At 37.8% G+C, this 22,230-nt stretch overlaps 1 protein-coding gene across 6 annotated transcripts in view; it reads left to right on the forward strand.

Moving 5' to 3' along the window:
• LOC122742156 (myelin basic protein) overlaps positions 1–22,230 on the forward strand; it is a 168,419-nt gene that overhangs the window by 111,307 nt on the left and 34,882 nt on the right. For all 6 annotated transcript variants that reach the window (XR_006354900.1, XM_043986224.1, XM_043986205.1 and 3 more), the window contains exon 3: positions 4,633–5,069. Coding sequence is in view for 5 of the 6 variants with exons in the window: in XM_043986224.1 (XP_043842159.1) it covers positions 4,633–5,069 (437 nt within the window). In the remaining variant the exon portion in view is untranslated. The remainder of the gene's footprint in view (positions 1–4,632; positions 5,070–22,230) is intronic.

Below are 22,230 nucleotides of genomic sequence, written 5' to 3' on the forward strand. Positions count from 1 at the left end.
TCAAGATCTTTTTGAATCTTGACTCTGCCGTCCAGTATGTTATCTATCCTTCTCAAGTATGATGTCATTTTCCCATATGGGGTCACAAAGAATCAGACATGACTGAAAAATGAATGAACAACAATAGATTTGCATAATTAAAATTTTTCAGAAAAATATAAAAATGTTTAACAGCTGAAAAGTGAAACACTCATCCATCCCTGAGATCCTCCACTTTATCTCAAGGAGGAACCAGGGAAGTAACAAAAAGGACATGAGCAATGGGAGGCAGAGGAAGAGAAATAAGAAAATTCAGTGTCATGGAAACCAGGAGCAACGAGACTTTCAGAAGCAATCAGTTGTGTTATATGCCTAAATGAGGTAAAGGAGTAAAAGGAGAAAGACAAAAAAAGGTGGGCATCCATTAATTTGTTTAAATGATGTCATTGGTACCAAGCTCTCTGAATAGACTGGTGAATGTGAACATAAGATTGAAAAAATTTGTTTCTGGCTTTTGATATTAAGATGTCTTTTAGTTTATTGGAATTATATTTAGAATTTTATTTTATTTTTCCCCCAATTATATGTAAAGACAATTTTCAATATCCATTTTTAAAACTTTGTGTTCCAAATTCTTTTCCTCCCTCCCTCCCCACCCTCCCCTTATGAACACATGCAATTCAATATAGGTTATACATGTGTAGTCATGTAAGACATTTCCATATATTAGAACTATACCTAATAGTACCATGAAAGGTTAGGCATTGAGAGAACAGATATATGTTTACATGTTTTGGGAGTAAGAAGAAAGTGGAAAAATTCAACAGTAGCTACAGTAGAAGAGTTAAAATAATCTTTGTTTTGGATTTCCTTCAGATAACTCAGAAAAAATGCAAATAGTCCCAAGGCCTCAATTGATAATGCACAGTGGATTGATTAAAAAAAAAGAAACAGTTTTAAATTCAGAGTTATAAGTTTATATGAAGACCAATACATGCCTAGTTCATAGGCTCATAGATTTAAATTTAGATCTGCAAGGGAATTTAGAGGTCACCTGATACACCTCCTTCATTTTACAGTTAAGGAACTGAGGGTCCAGTAAGGTGTACACAGATATTAAGTGTTATTTTATTGACACTCTGATTCCAAATCCAGCATTTTTTCTTTATGCCATGTTGTGTTGTCTTCCCAAGATGCATCAATGTCTTGAAACAAACAGTTGTTTTGGAATGAATGAATGAATGAATGAATGAATGAAATAGGAGCAGAGGTTATGGACTAGAAGAACAGAAAAAGTAAAGGGTTCCAATGATGGTAAAGGGCATGCTCAAGAGGAGTGTATAGAAATGGAAGAATAACAAAATTTTGATCAAATAGGAACTTGTTGGAAGTTTTATAATAATTAAGAGCCTAAATGCATTCATTCATTCATTTCTTATGTGTAAAATGTAGATAATACCTAGTGTCAGCCTCAGTTTTGCTGTGTGGATGAAATGAGAACAAGTTACTAAAGACCTCCTAATTGCCAGAATCCAGTGGACTCTTCATAGTATTCAACCTCCTTGACTTTTCTGCATCACTTGATATGGTTAAGAGACAGTCCGTGCACATTTATTTAGACCTAGTAGTTGTCAGACATTGTGTTATGCCATGACAATACAAAGACAAAAATGAAATATCACATAATCTCAAGAGGTTTATGTTCTATCATACATTTTATCTATCCTGCTCCTTGATAGTGCCTCTAGCTTTGGCTTCTGTGACACTGGTCTCTCCTAAATTAAAATCCAGATTAATATACTTACTAGCTGTGTGACCCTGGACAAATCACTTAATCTCTGTCTGACTCAGTTTCTTCAACCATAAAATAGGTAAAATTGTTTATTCATCCTTTGTTCCTGAAGAGAACCAATGACATCAGGAGTGTAATGCTTTGACTTACAAGTGAATTGGATTTAAATGAAGCAGAACTGTGCAGTCATCAGCCTCATTCTCTTGTCTAGAGTCCTTGGAGCCCATTGGAAAGATATAGCTTGGGACAATTAGAGATGGTCCAGGATGCAGTGGAAGACCTTGGCCTTTTTAAACTAAGGTCTCAGTTTGTCTGAGGCAACACCCATTCAGTGGTTAAAGGCTAGGTAGGAATTAAGACAAAAGTTCTTTTGTGAAGGCAGATAAGGAAAATAGCACCTATCTCACAGGGCGGTTGAGAGGATCAAATGAAATAATATTTGAAAACATTCAACATAAGGTCTTACACATGGTAGGTACAAATGCTTGTTCCTCTTCTTTAGGAAACTCTCTTCTTCCTTTAGGACTTAGTTCATGAAACCTGTCCTTGTCACCCTAGTTAGGAATAATCTCTCCCTGCAATTTGGAACTATGCCCAAAAGGCAACCAAACTATGCATACCAATACCACTACTAGGTCTGTATCCTAAAGAGATCATAAAAAGGGAAAAGGACCTACATATACTAAAATATTTATAGAAGCCTTTTTTGTGGTGGCAAAATATTGGAAAAATTGAGGGATGCCCATCAGCTGGGGAATGGATGAACAAGTTGTGGTATATGAATGTAATTAAATTTTATTGTGCAATAAGAAATGATGAGTGGGCAGATTTCAGAAAAGCCTGGAAAGACTTTATGAACTGATGCAGTGAAATGAGGAGAACCAGAAAAATGTACACATCAGCAACATCTTACAATGATCAACCGTGAATAACTTTCCTCTTCTCAGCAACACAATGATCCAAGACAAGTACAAAGGACCCACACTGGAAAATTCTATCTATATCTAGATAAACAACTGATAGACTCTGAATGCAGATTGAAGCATACTTTTTTCCCTTTATTTTTTTCTTTTGATTTGTTCCTTCTTTCACAACTATATCTAATATGGAAATCCACTTTACATAATTGCACATATATAACCTATATCAAATTGCCTACCATTTTAGGAAGAGGGAGAGAAGGAGAAAAATCTGGAAATCAAAATCTTGTAAAAATGAATGCCAAAATTGTCTTGACATACAATTGGGAAAAAATAAAATACTATTAAATAAATTTTTAAAATCTAAAAATCTCTCCCTCCTCAAATTTCTCATGGCACTTTTTTTGGTCTCTGTTATACTTATCAAATCCTCTCTTATATCAGACTTCCTCCCAAAGGGCTATAAGTTGCTTGAGGAGGCTGGAAGGAGGAGATTGTGATATTCTTCATCTGTGAATCATAGTACCCATCACAGTACTTTACCATGATAGGAAGTTAATAAATGTTAGTTGAATTATATTGAATTGATATGTGAATACTTCCTTTTTGGCAACGAGTTTCTATCTTCAAGCAATTATAGTTGAATGAATATAATAAGAAGGTAAATGGAGACCATCATTTTCTTCTTTGTACCCTCAGCACCTAGCACAATGCCTGGAACAGAGTAGGTGCTTTAATATTTGTTGAATTGGATTGGATTTCTTGAACTAAGTCACACCGAAAAGTGTTTTAATTGAATTTAATATCATAGTATCTCAGAAAAGCATTCTCTTTCCCAGTGTGATTGCATTGCTTTCTGATTATCTATTATTAAAAAACCCCTAGAATTATTTGAGGTGTTAGAAGTTATAATTGGTTTGAAAACCTGTAGATAGATTATAAAGGCCAAAAGACATAGGAAGAAAGTAACTGAGTTGAGATTGACTTCTTTTCTCTAAAACCTTTGATGAGCTTGTCTTCAGGAAAAATATGGTTGTTGTATTTTTTTTAAAAAAAGGTTTTTAAAGTTGGCAAATGGTGGTACACAACCTGAAAAATCCCTTGCACCCTTTAACTCTGCCAGTGGGCCCCATTTCATGATGGATTTTCCAATGTGATCACTAATAATCATCAATTCTCCTATAAGAGAGACCAAATATTGGAGTTTGGGGATTCAGGAATCCCAAATGTCCTCTTCCTAAGACTACATAAAAATGGAATATGAGAATAAATGAAAAGTTGAATATTTAACTGGGAAGCTTTCAAGTGTTTAATGTGATATTATCTGTAAGGAGTTTGTTAATATATTTTTAATTTGTGTGAGTAAATTTTGAGCAATAATTATCCAACACTAGTGTAATAAAATTCATCAGTGTGTCTGACCTGCCAGAATGTGCTTATATCATCATTTTAGAGCCTAGCTTCTTAAACTGTGGATTGCAACCCCATAACTGAATGTGGGGCTTATGAAAAATTTGGCAAGAGTAAAAGGTTAAGAAGATTTGTTATGTACCTATATACTCAGGGCCATATAAAAATTTCTTGGGTAAAAAGGGATTGCAAGTGGAAAAAGTTGAAGAAGCCCTGTTTTAGAGGACCTCTTTGATAATGTTATATTTGATTAGTTTCTTTCATTAAAAGACTGTACTATATCTTACTCAGATTTTCACTGGTTGATTCTTGGGCCCTGCTTCTGCCCAAATTCCCCCAATAGGGTCCTCACTTCTAGGACAACTTTACAAAAAGCAGTTTGGGAGGTGGGGTACAATTTCATTGCAGTGACCCGTATTCTATGGATTTCGTATGAAATAACTAAGTCAAGAGAAGTCAAAGAAAGCAGCATTGTTCCAACGCCCTGTTTTTCACAGGCCTGTATTCATATCTCATCCTTGTTGTTTGCAGGAGAGGCAGATGTGAACCAGAACAATGGACCCTCCTCTAAGGGCACAGCGGTGACAGACTCCAAGAGCACAGCGGACCCAAAGAATGCCTGGACAGAGGCCAACCCAGCTGACACCGTGGGTCGCCCCCACTTGATCCGCCTCTTTTCCCGAGATGCTCCAGGAAGGGAGGACAACACCTTCAAAGATCGGCCCTCAGAGTCAGACGAGCTTCAGACCATCCAAGAAGACAGTGCACCAGCTTTGGAAGGCTCGGAGTTGATGGCTTCACAGAAAAGAGGTTCTCAGAGGCACGGATCAAAATACCTGGCAACTGCAAGTACCATGGACCATGCTAGGCATGGATTCAACCCAAGGCACAGAGACACGGGTATACTTGACTCACTGGGCAGATTCTTTGGAGGTGACAGGGATGTGCCCAGGAGGGCCTCAGGCAAGGTGAGCTCTGAGGAATAGAGGGAAAGAAGCAAAATGTGTGCTCATTTGTTTTTAAATTAAGAAAGCTAAGAGAGAGAAAAAAGGAAGTAGTTTAACTAAGTCACTACCTTGGAGCAAGAATTAATTTAACCAGCAGACAGTGGGTATTCTTTGGGCTTTATGCAATGCTGCTCCTTGCTTTAAAACAAACAAACAAAAAACAAAAAATAAATCAACAGAGTAGCACAAAGAAATGTTCTTGGCTTGCTGCTTAGGGCATTTTCACTTTTAATCCAGTCCTCCCCATCATGAGGCCTGGAAATCTGGGTGGGTATTGGGAAGCCTGAGAATTTTGTGAATCTCTGATTTGTTGTGGGGGATAGAACCTATGGGACAGGATCCTTGGGCAATGCAGAAAGAAATTACCATGTGCTTTAAGGGGTTTTTTGTGTGTGTGATTGTTTTCTTCTACTCCCAACATACCCTGACTTGTGTTTTTCTCATCTCCATTGCTTGTTAAGACAAATTATGACAGTTTTCCTCAGACTTTGCTACAATAATATGAGGGAATTGGAGGAGGTCTGTTGCATATACTCCGGAAATCTCTTATATGTTATATGCAAACCTGCTTTTTTTTTCTTTCTCATCTGTCTAGTAGGAGGGAGAAATGTCTGTATGTGTAAATCGAGGCTTTATTCTTAAGTGTATTATCCCATAAATTCAACCATAGAATCTATGACCTTTAGTCAGTGAAAATATCTATTTAGTAGAGAAAACCATATGCCAAGAAATGCTCCTGTTCTGTAGCACAAGGAGCATGTAGACATGCAATGGTAATGGTAGAGCTCCCTGTTCTTGGCTTTGAAGGCAAAGATGAACTGAGAGGTAGGTCTACAGCTGTTACTGAACTAAGGAACTGGTTCCCAGATAGCAGTTCAAATATTTTTAAGTGATTTTCATTTGATTTCTGAATGTTGAGCTTTCGTTCGTTCTCAAAATAAGTGCCTGAGTATTGACAACTGTCTCTTAGAATATCGTTTTCCCCCTGAGTATATGTGCTTATGATAGTGTTTTTTGACCTGCTTTGGGGGATTTGAAGGAATTTTAACAAAAAAATCTAATTCCTTCCTTAGTAATAACATCTCTTTAAAGACAATGTTAGTGTTGATACAGTAGTTATTACTATGGGGAGGAGAATGGGAAAGCATCTTTGCATTATAGAGGTGAAATTCCCTTCATCCTACACTGAAAGTTTTTTTTTTAAATATGATTCAAGACTTTGAAGGTAATGCTACAGGGCTTCATTGTAATCCTGTATGCCTATTAGAAGTCCATTGTAATCAATGAAAGGTATACATTGGACTTTACATATGCATGCCAATCTCATTTTTATATTAGAACACCAATGCTTAAGTACATTCATTTCAATAATAGGTCTGTTCAGTGCCAAGACCACTATAATAGTATGGTATCTGTCATCTTCTCTTTTATTTGTAAATGATACTCAGAGTAACCCAACTGCTTATTGAATTCATTTTCTGGTTACTATGCTACAGTGACTGTTTAAGCAGCCTTTTTCTGAGGCTTTCTTGGACTGCCTCCCTCCCCCTGCAACAGTAGTCATGATATCTGACCTACTTTTCAAGCAGATGACAATTTGCTGTGGTTTCCAAAGAACAACTTTTAAACCACAGTAGATTGCTGTGGATTTAGGTTGACTAACTCAAGTCTTGCTGTTATGTTAAGTACTGTATTCAAGAATATCACCAGTTTTGAACCTTAAAGTTTTCTTTGTAGCTCAAGGGAAAAGGTAAATTGTATTTAACCTTACACATGAAAGATTAAGCAGCTGGGTCTTATATATTAGAAAATAAATTTCATTTCTGTAGTAGTAGTTTAAGCTGGATATAAATTGTGGTCCTGTTTATGTCATTGTGAAAATGTACCTCAAACTGAATCTGTACATATATACATTTAAGATTTAAGCCTGTGCTGTACTTATATCTGGATAAATCTTCAGTAATTGGTCATTTGAATGCTGCCAGTGTCTGAAGGAGTCATTCTCAACACAAAAGACTACTTATAGGCCACCAAGTATCCTGGACTGAATCAAAACTTTTCTAACAGGTCTTTATTTTGTTCTTTAAAAAAAAATCAAACATCCTTTAAAATAAATGCTTTTTCATGCTTGAAATACCAATTCCAGCAACTGCGGAATGTTGGCTGTGGGTGGTTTTTGAACCATCAGCCAAGAACATCAATACTTTGTTAGAATTTATAACTATAGACACATGCAAGTTCATTAACCACATACTGTTAGGACAGTTCAATGAAGTATCCTTGCTGAAAGCCTAGAGGTATTGGCAATATTTGGTTCAACTCAACCCTTGTACTTTAGATTCCTTGCTTATTTTGAAGAGTGGAAAAGTAAGCCTAATATAGCTATGCTCACAGAGTCGTATTTATTGGTGGGTATGAGTGGTCAGAGTCATGGTGTTGCTTCTTGTTCTCCCTAGAAAATAAAACCAGGATCATATTAGTTATTAGTTATTTGTCTAACTGATAGGAAAATATTTCAGAAAGTATTCAAGGCTTTCAAAATTCAAGACAGCTGGAAAGGGTAGCTGTGGTCACTAAACACATCAACACATTAGCCATTTTTTTTCCTCAGCACTTGTAAAATAGATAGCTATAATAGGTAAGAGGCTGCAAAGCCCACTTTCCAATAGAACTGCAAACTGCAAAGAAAGATATCGATTTCAGAGGAGTTTGCCAGAGGATTGATGTTCAGTTGATCACAAGAAATGTCCCAGTGACAAGATTTTGCACTAAGGCAGTGAAAAGGGGTTGGTGTGTCATTTTGTTTGTTTTGCCCTGACCTCTTCCTCTTCCACCTCCCTCCCAGTGACCATATCATGGTGCCACTTGGTACCATGTTTCAGAACTACCCACACCAGGAACATGGAATGTACTAACAACACTTGCCCTTTGTAAGGCCAAAGAGAGCTGACATTCAGGGAAAGTGCATTACAAATTCCCTGATTAAGCATATTCTTTTGATAGGCATAGATGAAGCTGGCTTAGCACATAACAACCCCCTTTGTTGTAAGAGAAGGGAAAAGAATGACTCTTGTTCCCTTGAGGGAAGAGGTTCTCCCATCTGCTGGAATGTTGGAACAATACAAAGAATGAGTGGGAGTTTGAGGTAAAAATGAAACTTACTCGGCTTTTATATTGAAGGAGATAGCCTCCCCAATTTCAATGATCTATTTGTCTTTTCATTGTATGTCACTCATTCCAAATGTCATGCTAATTGACCTCATACTAACATGACAAAAACTTTGAAATATTACATATTAAAATGGAGTGTTTTTTTCCTCTGAGACCAGTCAGATAAAACCATAGTTTTTGCCTTTGGTTTGAAGAACAATGATAGAACAACACATAAGTGATTAACACATCAGAATACAGAGAATACAAACTCCCTATCATTTTTCAGTGACTTATTTCTCATTTAAGACTACATTTATATTAGGTTGGGGAGAGAAGAAGTTTCTAAGCTAAACAAATTTTTCTGAACTCAGTTTTATTTTCTTTAATATCTCCATGTAAAAGTAAGCCTGTCTTTCTGATGTTTTCTATATTCTGTTGCTATATTATGTATTTTTGAACTTCAAAATATAGAATAAGAACATTTTCCTTTAAAATTTTTTTTTGCTAATATATGGTCAATTTTGAAAGCATATTTGAGAATTAATTTATTTGAAATTTTTTCCTGATTTATTTCTATGCCCCTCCCCAGTTGGTTTTTGATTCCATGATGACTTAATTCCCTGTTGTTAACATCATGCTACCTTTTATAAGCCTTGTGGCATGGGACATTGTAGCATTTGAGAATAACTTGAAGAAAATTGATTTTGAAATTCTCAATAGTTCACTTCAATATAAATTCCCAAGTCTAGTTTCATCAGCCTATTTGTCATCTTTTCATTTTGCTGCTTGGTAAGTGGAACAATATTCATCATTTTAAAAATTATTTTTGTTTTGGGGTTTTTTTTGTTTGTTTGCTCTTTTGCTAATAATGGTTTCATCAACCAAGCTTCGTTCTCTTCTCTCCTTTACAGTAGTGCATATGACACCAGATTGAATCCCACAATTAAATGAGCTAAAGTGGTTAGTACACAGCAACTCAAAGCATGTGTTTTGGCAGATGATTGCCATTAGAAGTCCTTTTGAAATAACAAATGTTTAGGATGTTATTTTCTTCCCTACCCTCTCACAGATATTTTTGAAGTTTCTTATGGAATTTCCTCTTGAAGTAATGTCATTTTAAAGAAGTTACTGATCAGTGGTTACCCAAAATTTTGGCTCAACTGCCAGAAATTGTCTTTCCGTTACCTCAGTTGCCTATTGTTTTTTAAATAGCACATAGTTAAAACAGACTTGATTGTCATTGTATTGGTTGTTTATTTGAGTATATTTGCTGTTTAAATGACAAGCATGTAAATGACCTCTGTATTTAATGGTACAAGCTCTGTGGCCATTGTATTACAATGTGATTTTTGGTTTGTTCCTTTGCTTTATAATAAGCTTGTGCATTTATTAAACTGTTTAACACAAATGGTGTACTAATTGCTTACTTTTTTTTTAATCACTTGATTTGATGTAACAACAACAACAGTAAACTACATTCATTCAGGAAACCAGATGACTTCCTTGGATTAAGAGTTGTATTTTTATGACTTCAAGATATATCAACCACTTAGAAAAGGAGATGGGCATTTGTTGGTTCTAAGGGTCTAACCTCTAATCACTTCTATAAACTTAAATCAGAGTATATCATATTCCTTTATGCATTATGCATTTACAATCATCATTTTTGTTCACATCAACAATTCAGAGTATGCAAATAATTGTCCTTATAGCTGTATTTCTAACAACAACATTTGTTTTCAAGCTATTTAGTATTCATTTGTATTATAAAATGCTCGTATTCTTGTTCTTAACAAACTGCCTTGAATAGTAGTGACACAATAAATACTTATTGAATAATTTATGAATGAATGAATGACCTCATGGTCCAGCTCTGTGAATAAATATTTTTCTCTGGCATGAAAAGCAATGAGAGGCAGCCTGGTGTAGTGCATAGAAAGCTGGCCCTGGAGTCAGAAAGATCTGGGTTTAAGTCCAGCCTCTGACACATACTATCTGTGTGACCATGAGCAAGTCACTTAACCTCTCAGTGCCCCTAGGCAAGTTTCTAAGGTTATTTACTACAGACACTTCCACAGGATAATAAATATTGAGCTGGAAGACAGCTAATAGATCATCCAATCAAGCCCCTTCATTTTACAGATGAGAAAACTGAGACCCAAATGGTTTTGAATTGCCCATGGTCATACAAGTAGTAAATGACAAATCTGGGATTTAAACTCAGATCCTGTTACTCCAAAGTCTCTTTCTCTCACCCCCTCATCCCCAAAAAGTTCTCAAGAAAGAGAAAGAGAGACAGACAGACAGACACAGAGAGAAAGAAAGACAGAGACAGAGAGTCACAGAGACAGAGACAGACAGAGAGAGTGAGGGATTGGTTAAGGGCTTATTGAGCTAGAACTAGAACTAGAAGTAAATAGCACAATACTCAGATAATTAAGTGTGCAATCTGGACCCATTATAAAAATAAATAATACAAAAAACTCCTGGCCAGTGTCACTGATGTTTTTCAATGGGGTTAATGATTAATTACTAGGCAGTTCTGGTTGGCCAATGAAAGGCCAAGTTTGTTTTCTGATTTTCCATTTCATTATTTTTGGGGGGCAGGACAATGGGGGTTAAGTGACTTGCCCAGGGTCACACAGCTAGTAAGTGTCAAGTGTCTGAGGCTGGATTTAAACTCAGGTCCTCCTGAATTCGGGGCCGGTGCTTTATCCACTATGGCACCTAGCTGCCCCCTCCATTTCATTATTTTTAAAAGGCAATTATCAAAATATTACCTTGTTGAGAGACCCAGAGAAATCTATTTAGTAATTTAATATTTTAAAATAAACTGGTTCATATATAAAACTCTGGTTTATTTCATGTTATATATTCATTCACTTGAGTGTATTTCTATAATAACCATAGATTTTGGATAACTTAAAATCTGCTTCCTACAACATCTTAAGAATGGAGAAGAGTGTGCTATTCTGATATAGTCTTATAAACCAGAGCTAAAAAAAAAACAATATGAAATAACATTATGTTAGGAGTCCTATCCTTCTATCACTGCCTTGGGAAGGCTTTGGTGAATGTCATAATCTGATATGAAAAGACATTGCAGTATAATGAAAAAGCACTCAATTTATAGTCAGAGTATCTATGTGACCCTAGGCAAGTCACTTAGCCTCTTTGGCCATCAGTTTCTTCATGTATAAGATGAGGAGGTTGGACTAGATGACTTCCAAGATTCCATCCAGCTCCTTACCCTATAATTTTGTTTTCTTCTTAGTTTCCTAATTCTACTACTAAAAGGTGTCTGGTTTTCAGACATACCCTGATAAACTCCACAAGAAATAAAACATCTTCCTATGAGGTAAAACAAAGATAGGACATATATTTATTTTCATTTTTGTGCCAGGACCTTTCTAGGCACATGAGACTAATGAAGTTATAGTCTTGGGTTAGCATCAAACAGAGGGACACTGTCCTCCAGCCATCCACTGCATTCCCTACCTTGTCCTGCTGTCTCACAAATGGTCCAGCGCAAAACCATCCACATGCTCTGGAAAATCCTATAGCAGGTAGGTCAGAATATTATTCCCCTTAGGGAAGGATGTTAATGTCATAACTTGCTTGGTAAAATGAGAATAGCCACTTAATTGACTTGTTTAATCAAAAGTCTTCTTTTTCCCTTTTGGGTTATGTGAAAAGCTAAAAATGTCTTCTCTCTTTTACTTATTTTCTTCTCAGGAATATGCAAGTCTCTTAACCTCTCTATAAAATTAAAAGATGTTGGATGAGCTCAATTTCATTTCTAGCCAATATCTAAATTCTCTTGAAAAAGATTACATTTTTTTTCTCCTGCTTGGAAAACAGGCTAGCTGCTTTCCTCCAGAGATACGTTGCTGTCTTACAACTTAAACAGTGAAACTACATCCTGGTAATTTAACTGTGGTCCTTTTCTAGAAGCTTCTTCTCACCCTGATCTCTTAGTATCAATAAAGTTACTGGTGCTGAATACATGATATAACAGGGAAGCCTGAAAAAAATGAGAAGCAAATACTATTTGGACTCATTTGAGCATTCTACATAATTTGATTTATTTATCATTATATCCCCATTATATCTAGCTCAGGGCCAGCACATGCTAGCTGATTGATTGATGAATAATAATAACTACTCTGTGACACCTTATAACCTGCAAAGTCCTTTACATGAGCTCCTGATTCTGCACCTTTTCATTGGCTTCCCCCCATGCTAGGAGTGATAGGAGTGCTAGGAGCTCATCTCCACCTCTTGGCTCCCCTCGAGTCTCAGGTAAAATCCCATCTTCTACAAGAAGTTTAGCCATATCCCCCTTAATACTGATGCCTTTCCTCTGAGATTATGCTCACTTGATTCTGTATATATCTCGTTTGTGTGTGTCATTGTTTTAATTTTGTCTTTTCTATTGGACTGTGAGCTTCTTGAGAGCAGGGATTGTCTTTTGCCTTTCTTTATATTCCCTCAGTGCTCAGCACATAGCAGACCCTTAATAAATATTCATCAGGAAGGGGAAAGGCATAAGAATTTATATATCCCCTACTATGTGCCAGGCCCTGTGCTAAGTGCTTTGTATAAATATTATCTCAGTTGATCCTCCCAACAACCCTGCAAGTTAGGTCTTATTATTATCCCCATTTGCAGTTGATGAAACTGAGACAAACCAAAGGTTAAGTGACTTGCCCAAGGTCACATAGCTAGTGAGTGTTTGGCGCCAGATTTTAAATCAGCTACATTTCCCTGATTCAAGGACAAGTGTGCTACCCACTGTATCCCCTAGCCACTAGTAGATGCTTAACAAGTTCTTTTTTAGTGATTGATTAGAGTAGAAACCAGAAGGGCTTCCTCTCATCAGTTATCCCATCAGTATCTGGAGGGAGCAGGGTCCACAGTGTCTGGACCTGTTAACCAAATGGACAAGGATGTAATGAGATTCCCAAAGGGGCCCTTGGAATAGAAGAAGGGAGTAGGAACATCTTTCTACCAAGCTTTCATCACTCCCATCCTCCCTCCTTCTACCAAGGCAGCTCAAGAGAATGCAGCAGTTTCTAGGTACAGACAACTATGATTAGTTCCTTATCTCAGATATCACAGGCAGGGAGGTACCAGCATGGATCTATAGAAGAGAGGATGGATGTTTCTAGCCCAATAGGCCAGAAAAGAGAGGAGTCCTAAACATGAATAAAAGAAATCCAGCTGGGGTGGAGACAGTTTATTCAACAAAGACTAGGGCTTTCCAAACCTAGTGGGTTTTCTGGAGTCACTCAGGTAGTAAGTCCTAGGGCAAAAATTCCAACTTGAGTCTTCTTTCAACTGCATTTCTGAAGTTCAAAGGATCCCCCCTTTAGAGGGGGAAAAAGATGTCAGAAATCACCTACTCCAATCCTCTTATTTAATAGATGAAGGCTCATAGAGCATCAAAGATCATCAGAGATAGAATTTTTTTTTTAAGTGAGACAATTGGGGTTAAGTGACTTGCCCAGGGTCACACAGCTAGTAAGTGTTAAGTGTCTAAGGCCAGATTTGAACCCAGGTACTCCTGACTCCAGGGCCAGTGCTCTATCCACTGCACCACCTAGCCGCCCCTGATAGAATTTTAAAACTGGGTCAAGCACACTTGTCTGATGTTAGGAAAATGTTAAAGAACATATTTTAGACTTAAAATATTTCCTTAATTGTGGGAAAACTTGGAAACTACTATATGTATAACAAAAGGAAGAAAACAAAGAAACTTGCTTAGTGTCTCTTAGACCCCAGTGAAGGGTGGTTTCTAGTTGGAAATCCAATTTTGATGCTAACATATTATTTTAAACATTGTTACTTATAACAGCTTCATGTTTAAAAGTAATGAATTTTTTTCTCTACAAATTTAGAAAATGTAGTCAATGTCATGTAATGAACAGGAAAAGGAACTTGGGAACTGGTCAGGAGAGTTAGAAGTGAGAGAGGACATAAAGATCATCTAGACCAGACTTGTCATACTATTTGAGTTTGTCTATATACACCCAGCCATTTTACAGATGAACAAACTGAGGCTCAGCAATGGTAAATGGCTTTCCTAAGGTCACATAGGTATCAAGTCCTGGTTCTCTAGTATCTTTCTGTATGACCCTGGTCAAGTCACTTAAACTCTTTGCTAATCTGTAAAATGGGAATAATGACATCTGCCCCACCTACTCTATAGGGTTCTTATGAAATACAAGTAAGACAATGTATAAAGGGCCATATTCATGGAAAGTATGTGACGATTCTTGCTCTTACAAGTCCTAGATCTCTGGTGATTGTCACAGCTGCAATAAAATAGGCTACCTCATATAATGTGTAGAAATTGAGAATCCATTTTGAGATCTTCCCTTGTCTTTTTTTCCCTCTGAGTCAACTCCTCTGTCTTTTTGGTTGCCTACTACTTTTTGTCTCTGTCTTCCTGTTTGTCTCTGTTTTTTCTGTGTCTGTCTTTGTCTCTGTCTCTGCGCTGCTGTTTCTATCCCTCTCTGTGTCTCTGTCTCCATCTCTATCTTTCTGCTCTGTCTCTCTCTATCCCCCTCTGTGTTTCTGTCTCTGTCTCCCTCCGTTCTGTCTGCTTCTATCCCTCTGTCTCTGTGTCTCTGTCTTTATCTCTCTCTGTCTCCATCTCTCTGTGTCTGTCTTTCTGTGCATCTTTGCCATTGTCTCTGTCTTTGTCTCTGCTCTGTCTCTTTTCTCTGTCTCTGTTTCTTTGTCTCTCTCTGTCTCTGTGTCTCTTGACTCTGTCTCTGTCTTTCTCATTTCTTCTCTCCCACTCTAGCATCCCTCTACCTATGAATATCTCTTTAATTACTTGCTCTCCTGCATTCTCTTCTTTCCTTTACTTTCCAAGGCTTAGTTCAGTGCTTGGGGGGGAAAAAGAGCCACCCCATGGTCCTTTTCTTCCAGGTTTTAACAAGATAGGACTGAAGTAGACTCAAATTTTTGACTTGGTTTCCTTCCTGGCAGACTCCCTGGCTAAAACAAGGCTCTTCCTCCAGCAACTAGCCCATTTCAGTGGCTGATCCTGGTGCTATAGAATCTTCATAAGTCCTTGCACACAGGAGAGCTCTGCCTACATAACCATTATAGCCAGCTGAAAAGGAGAAAGTTAAGCTTATCAGCCAAAGACAGGGACAGTGTGCTATGCTGTGGCTCACTGGTAAAGGACTCACTGAATTTGGATCCAGAGGACTTGGGTTTGAATCCTGATTCAACCACTAAGTGACCAGGAGAAGTTACTTTTTATCTCTGTATTTTAATTTCATCTACTAAATGAAAGGGTTGGGCTAAGATGATCTCTAAGCATGGTTTCTGCTTTAATGCCTATGTTCCTTTCCCAAAGCCTCCTTTAAAAGTCACTTTTCTTTTCTTGAAATCATAACTGCCCCCAGAATATCTAAGCAATATATTGCTGAAGTGAAAGGATTGAGACAGCTTCCGACTCATAAGTTCCTCTTCCTGATTAGTATCTCTGTGTGATTTCTAAACTCCCCCAGTTGCAGACCCTGCAGTACAAGTCAACACTAAATGTAGTCATTAGTAACTATGTGACCTGGCTTTAGTTCAGATGATTCTGGGGTCCCTTTTGTTTCCAAATGGCATTAGTGAATCATGAACATACAATCTAAATAAAGTTAAATGCAGGGGGAAAGTTGGGGACCAAAGAGGGAAAAACAAGACTTGAGAGAATGTGAATTCTACTTGGGTTACATTCAGAAGATGGACAAAAACTGCAGGGTGGGCCTTACCTGCCAAGATTCGAGTGTTAGGCCCTGGGGCCAATGGTAAATTACATCTTCAAGGTAACAAACAATAGTAATACATGTGTTCCTTCCTTATAACAATATGTTGTTTCTAAGAATAATAACAACCATTGTCTCAACAACAACAATAATAAACAGGTACAGCTACTGCTAAGCTGCTTTTCAGGATAGGGTTTACTTGGGACTTTTGTTGGTAGGCTGCATTGGTCTCTACCCCAGGGCCCCAGCCTAAGTAGCTTTGCAGTGAGAGAAGGTGATGGATCTCCCTGTGTTCTTTCTTTCCTGAGGCTAAATCCAAGATCAAAACTATTGGGAGTAGGAAGAGACCTTAGAGATTATCTAGTTAGAACTTCCTCATTTCACAGGTGAGGAAACTGAGGCCCAGAGAGGTTGTTATTTGTCCAAGGCCACTGGGCTAGAAGAGGTTTGAGCTCGGGTTGTTTGACTTCAAGACCAGTTCACTTTCCACTATTTACAACTTTAAAATTAGAGAAGAAAATTCCCCGTTAAGACATTGGCTCATTGAATGATATCCATGTGGCTGTTCTTTCTTCCTAAAAGGTCTATATGCAAGCTATAGTAGTTTTGCAAGGTATAGAATAAAAGAAAGGATACCCTTAAGTATTTTATTTAAGAGCTCCCTTAAGTAACTGATTGGGACTTAGCAATCGAAGTTACATTCACCATTGCAATTTCTATCAATCTTTGGTCTTATATAGAAGCTAGCAATGTACCTAGGCATTTGGCAAGTGTGCTGCTATATCAGCCTGGAAAACTACGAAGGGATGAGAAGCATATATTTAAACAAATGAAAGTGGGAGTACATTGTTCTTGCAGGAACCAATGGTATGCATCAAACCTAAGAGGATGAGCTCTGAACCAGTGTTGTCTTTCACTTCAAATGGATGGAAATAAAGAGAGACATTATCTGTTATTTCACGGTGAATAAAGGCAGACTGTGGGAAAACAAGTTGAGGACTAACAAATCTTTGGGTCCCTTCTGGGGATTACCAAATATTCCAGTGGAGGGGAAGCTAAGTAGGATCACAGATTTAGAGTCAAAAGGGACCCCAGAGCCACTTTAATCCAGTACTCTCATTTTACAGATGAGTTAACCGAGGCCCAGAGAGGATAAGTCACTTGCCTCAAGTCATACAACTACTAAGTAGAACTGGGATTCAGACCCAAATCCTCTGACTCCAAAGCAATCCTTTTTTTCCATATCATGCTGTCTACATCTGGCACCCTTGACCATGGGATTCATTAGTTAAATACAGTGGTTAGTATGAGTAACATAATTAGAAACAAAAGACATCAATACCAGAATTTGCACCTACTGACGCACAGAGTTAGGGATCAAGGGTGGGGAGTAGAGTAATAAGGAACAAGAATGCCTAGAGATGAGGGACTAAAGGTGGAACTCTGACCCTAAGCTGAGGCTATGTTTTACACAGATACAAAGGACTCAGAAACAGGAGCCAATCTTTCCAAGACACTTGGGTTTTAGATTTTTCAAAAAGCTCATTTTTCAAGGAAGATGAAGACAAATCCTCAACCTTGTAGATTTCATTGTCATTGGTTGGGCTACTGGGTAGAACAAATGTGGCTGGCTTTATTTAATACACTTTTCCCGAAAAGTTTATTTATGAATCCAATCACATTTTAAATTCAGTGGGAGAGCTTGCTAATTAAAGCAATCCTATAAGAAGATTTTTTTGTAAAGCAAAGACTCTCTCCCCTGGAATTTTCCCCCACCCAGTTTCCTTTTTGTGTAAAATCCAAATTTTGACATATTACATTTTTGAGTCTTCCCCCATCCATTATGCTCAGTCCTTCCTTTCAATAGCTCTAATTCCAAAGCACTGACCTTTTTTGGGACATTTGTACTACAATTGCCTAAACTAGAATACCATCATATCTTCTCTATGGAATTATAGCATAATCACTATGGAAAGCAGGTCATGACAGCCAAGGACTTTGCTGTGTAACTTTGAATAAAGAGGATGGAGCTATAACAATTGGAATGATGCCACCTGCTGGAGATTTATTGTAGGAAAGCTCCGCCATGAGGAGAAAGAGTCTGAGGGCAAGCCATGTGGTCAAGGTCCTTGGTGTCAGGAAGTGACATTTGCTCGTGGGTACTGTCAATCAAGGCTACCAGCCAATTAGCTTGGAGCTGTGTGTGCATGGGGTGGGGGGGGTCGAATGTTCCCAACTTCACAGGAGGCATTGGGTCCTTTTTGTTCCTGACCTCACCATGGCGGGTCGGATGATAGGGTCTCTTAGAAATAGTTAGATTGTTCCCTTTCTCTCTGATCCTAATGCTCTTTAATAAATACTTAAACACTTAAATACTCTTGCTAAAGCTTATAATTTATTGGTGATCACTCATTAGATTTTAGATAGTATAGCTAGAATTTTAGCTCTACACAGAGCTGAATAGAGCTAAAGGGAAGAATACAGTAGATGGTGCCCTAAAAATGAGTCTTACCTTGAAATAGCCTTGAATTCTGTATCAGCCTAAATTATTATTACTCATTTGAATATCTATCAAATAGCATGTTTTAAGGGCTCATTCCCCCAGTAAAACAATAAAAAGTCATCCCCTTTAATAATTTCCAGTATCCTGTGTATAACTTTTACTATGACAAACAAATCCCACCATTTCCTTTAGCACCGTGAAAGAGCCAACCTATAATGCTTAAACTGGAAAAAATATATATTCCTTGAGACTGTTCTCTGAAGAAAAAGCTGGGAAGCAGAAAGCATTTTCATTTGCCCTAGCTTTTTCTGCTTATTCAAGCTTTAGGGATTTTTCAACAGACTTGCTCTCTTTTAATGGGAAAATGGGGTGTGGGACTGAAAAAAGGGGAGAAGAGCCCTGCCATTGGAGTCAGGCCAAATCTGGATTGGTCCCTACAGGATTTAAGTCCCAGTTCCACCAACCACATCATGTTGAGCCTCATTTTCCTTATTTGTCAAATGAATGAATTGAACTTTATAATACATTCCAATCACTTGCTACTCATGCTTTCATTCTAGACTAAGTCAATATCTAGACAAAAATAAACTTCTTGATAAAAAATGAAAAAATCAATCATCCATCTGCACTTTTTTTTATAATACCAAACATCTGGTTGGTTGGCTGAAATTTTCACTTCTCAGTGGAATATTTGTCATCCTGTAGACAGACCATAAAGGTTATTAAAAATTCAAGGGATGCTATGTCAATATATGCTGCCTTTGTGAAATCACATTTTATCAGAAAATAAAAGTTTTCAGGCCCTCATGCTTAAAATACCCAATACTACTCCACAGTCCAGTTGGGCATTATATGAAAAAGCATAATAATAATAATAATAATAATAATAATAATAAGGATGTCTTAATCTGATTTCTTTCCATAGAGGAACATTTCTGCATTATTATTCCAGTTTCCCAAATGTGTTGTAATAAAAGAACAACATGTTGCTTCTCCCCCTGGGTGGTTCTGAGTGGCAGAATGGGGAAGCTTCTCTGAGCTCCATGCCAACATTTTCTCCTATGACTCATCACATGTTTATCATCCCCTACGTAGGGTAATATTGAATTGCAATCCTATGGTTGTTGTCATATTGAGTAAAGAGTGAGCCCATAATCTTTCTCCTTCCTGTTTATGAAGGACCTTTCATTGACTTTGTATGTCTGCCTCCTGTTCAGCTGAGTTAGATATGCTGTCCTTTGAAACAAATTTTTTAATGTCTTTATCCCAAACAAAACCAACCAGAGAACAAAGAAGCCACACGTTAGCATTTCTTTCAAGAAATTGCCTTCATCACTGTGGGATAGATGCACTAGGACAAAAAAGATACATGGACCAAATTCACTTTAAGGATATCTTATTATAAATAGGGGGTAGGAAGGAGGGGCTTGCTGCAACAGGGACTATAAATAATAAAAACTCCAAGCAACACAGCTCCTCTACAATGATCAAAGATTAATTGCTAGATGGCAGAATGGGAAAACATCTTGCCTGTGTGGTTCAGAAAATATGGACTTACTGGGGCATAACTTCAATATGCTTTTGGCAACTCTTACCCAACCCACTCTACCACTTTCCTGCAGAGACAAGATATGATTTGGATGAAAGAGCAACAAAGCAACAAGCAGAGCCCTAAGTCAACAAGACTTAGACCTTGCCAGGTCCCGAGCTATAAGCATTAAACCTCAAGGTTACTACTCCAATGCTCAATTGTGGTCAGTACTGCCCTGGCATCCTCTCAAAGACCTTAGTCACTAGCTCTGAATTTGGGTTTCAGGAATTCCCAATGTACCCAAGAACAAGAGTTCTCCAGTGATACCAGGAACCCCAAAAGAAGGCCAAAAAATACCAAGGGAACAACTAAGGCAAAGGCAGGGGGAATTGAGATAACACCTCTGACAACAGAAAAGTTATAATTATCTGGATTCAGAGTTCCTACTGAGTTCATGATTGGTGTTAAGCAAAAGAAAGGGGAGTACAAGGGTGACAAATGGTCCCATTGAATACAAGTTCTCAATATGCTACCTGAAACCTGGGTTCTTCAAGGTAGGTAGGCTCTACTAGATGCAAGCAGTCTCCAGAAAATATTATGTAACAGTTTTGGGTGGCATTAGGGCATGAGGGCCAAATGATAAAGGAGTCGAGGGTGGGAAGGGGGGTAAAGGACATATGCCAGGTCCCTTTCTCTCTACTTAATTTGTCCTACTTACCAAGTTCTTTAAAAATAAGGAGCATCTCATGTTAATTTCCAGGGAAACAGCAACAACCATGTACATGGACACACACACAGAGACACATTTTTCTTCTCCTTTTTACTTTAAAATGTGGCTGATTTAGAAGCAGTATATCAAATCAGTGTTTCTTGAGCATCTACCTTGGTCACCTCATCTTCTCATCTTTGCCTCACTGAATCAATAGAACAACATAGCTCAGTACTACCTCCTAAACAAAGTCTTTTCTTACTGCCCAAGTTACTATCACACACATTCTTGAAATTACTTTGTCTCTACTTAGTATTTCTTGATTTGTGTAACAGTAGCTTACCAGGTTTGCTTCAGGACAGGGGCTGTTTCAGTGTGTATCACAGTGCTCTGTACATAGTAGGTTCTAGGTAAATGTTTATTGAATTGAGCTGTTAAACAATGGTCTTCCTTTCCTAGATGTAGATTTGCCAAGCCCTATACCAGACTGGAAGAAGGCAAAGATGGTTGGACATTGTGATGGCCTAGAAATCTCTAGTTTGAGGGGGCAGCTATGTGGCACAGTGGATAAAGTACCAGCCCTGGATTCAGGAGGACCTGAGTTCAAATCCAGCCTCAGACATTTGACACTTACTAGCTGTGTGACCTTGGGCAAGTCAATTAACCCACATTGCTCAGCCAAAAAAAAAAAAAAAGAAAGAAAGAAAAAGAAATCTCTAGTTTGAGCCCAACTCCCTCCCAAACCATCCCCCAGGGCTCCACAAATGCTTATCTTTTTCTGCTTTGAGCCCTGGTTGCCATTTGCTTCTGTAAATTTCCACCGATTTAGCCTTCAATTATCTCACAGAAACTATGGATTTTTCTTTTCTTTCTTTCTATTTGTGTGTGTGACTTATACAAATTCCTAATGAAATGATTAGAGATAAAAAAGACTCCATAAACTTTGCCCAACCCCCCCACCAGTGACCATGCCCCACTCTTAGGACTACAGGACCACATATTTAGAGCTTTAAAAGACCTTACAAGCCATGTCGTCAAGTCCCTTCATTTTATAGATGGAGAAACTGGGGTCCAGAAAGGTTAAGTCACTTATGCAAGGTCATCCACATCCTCTGACTCCAGATCCACCACTGCTTACCCTGCTCTGTGTTGCATCTATTCCTGAGGTCAGGTTATTAACTTTTCATGTGAATGCACTTGTCTTGTCTTGACAACTTGCTCCTTGAGGTCCACAACCATGTGACTAGATGATTCCTATGATTCAAGGTATTTCTTTCATTTGTACCAAAAAAAAAATAAGAGAAACCTTTAGAAAAAGTATCACAAGACAGTCAGGAAATGATAAATAAGCAGATTTCCTGTTACAACTTACATCTGTTATATCTGGTCTTGCTTGTACACACACACACAAAAATGGAAAATCTGCTCCCAGTCCCTCATACAATATGAAA

Source organism: Dromiciops gliroides, chromosome 1, assembly GCF_019393635.1.
Source record: "Dromiciops gliroides isolate mDroGli1 chromosome 1, mDroGli1.pri, whole genome shotgun sequence".
NCBI classification, from domain to species: domain Eukaryota; kingdom Metazoa; phylum Chordata; class Mammalia; order Microbiotheria; family Microbiotheriidae; genus Dromiciops; species Dromiciops gliroides.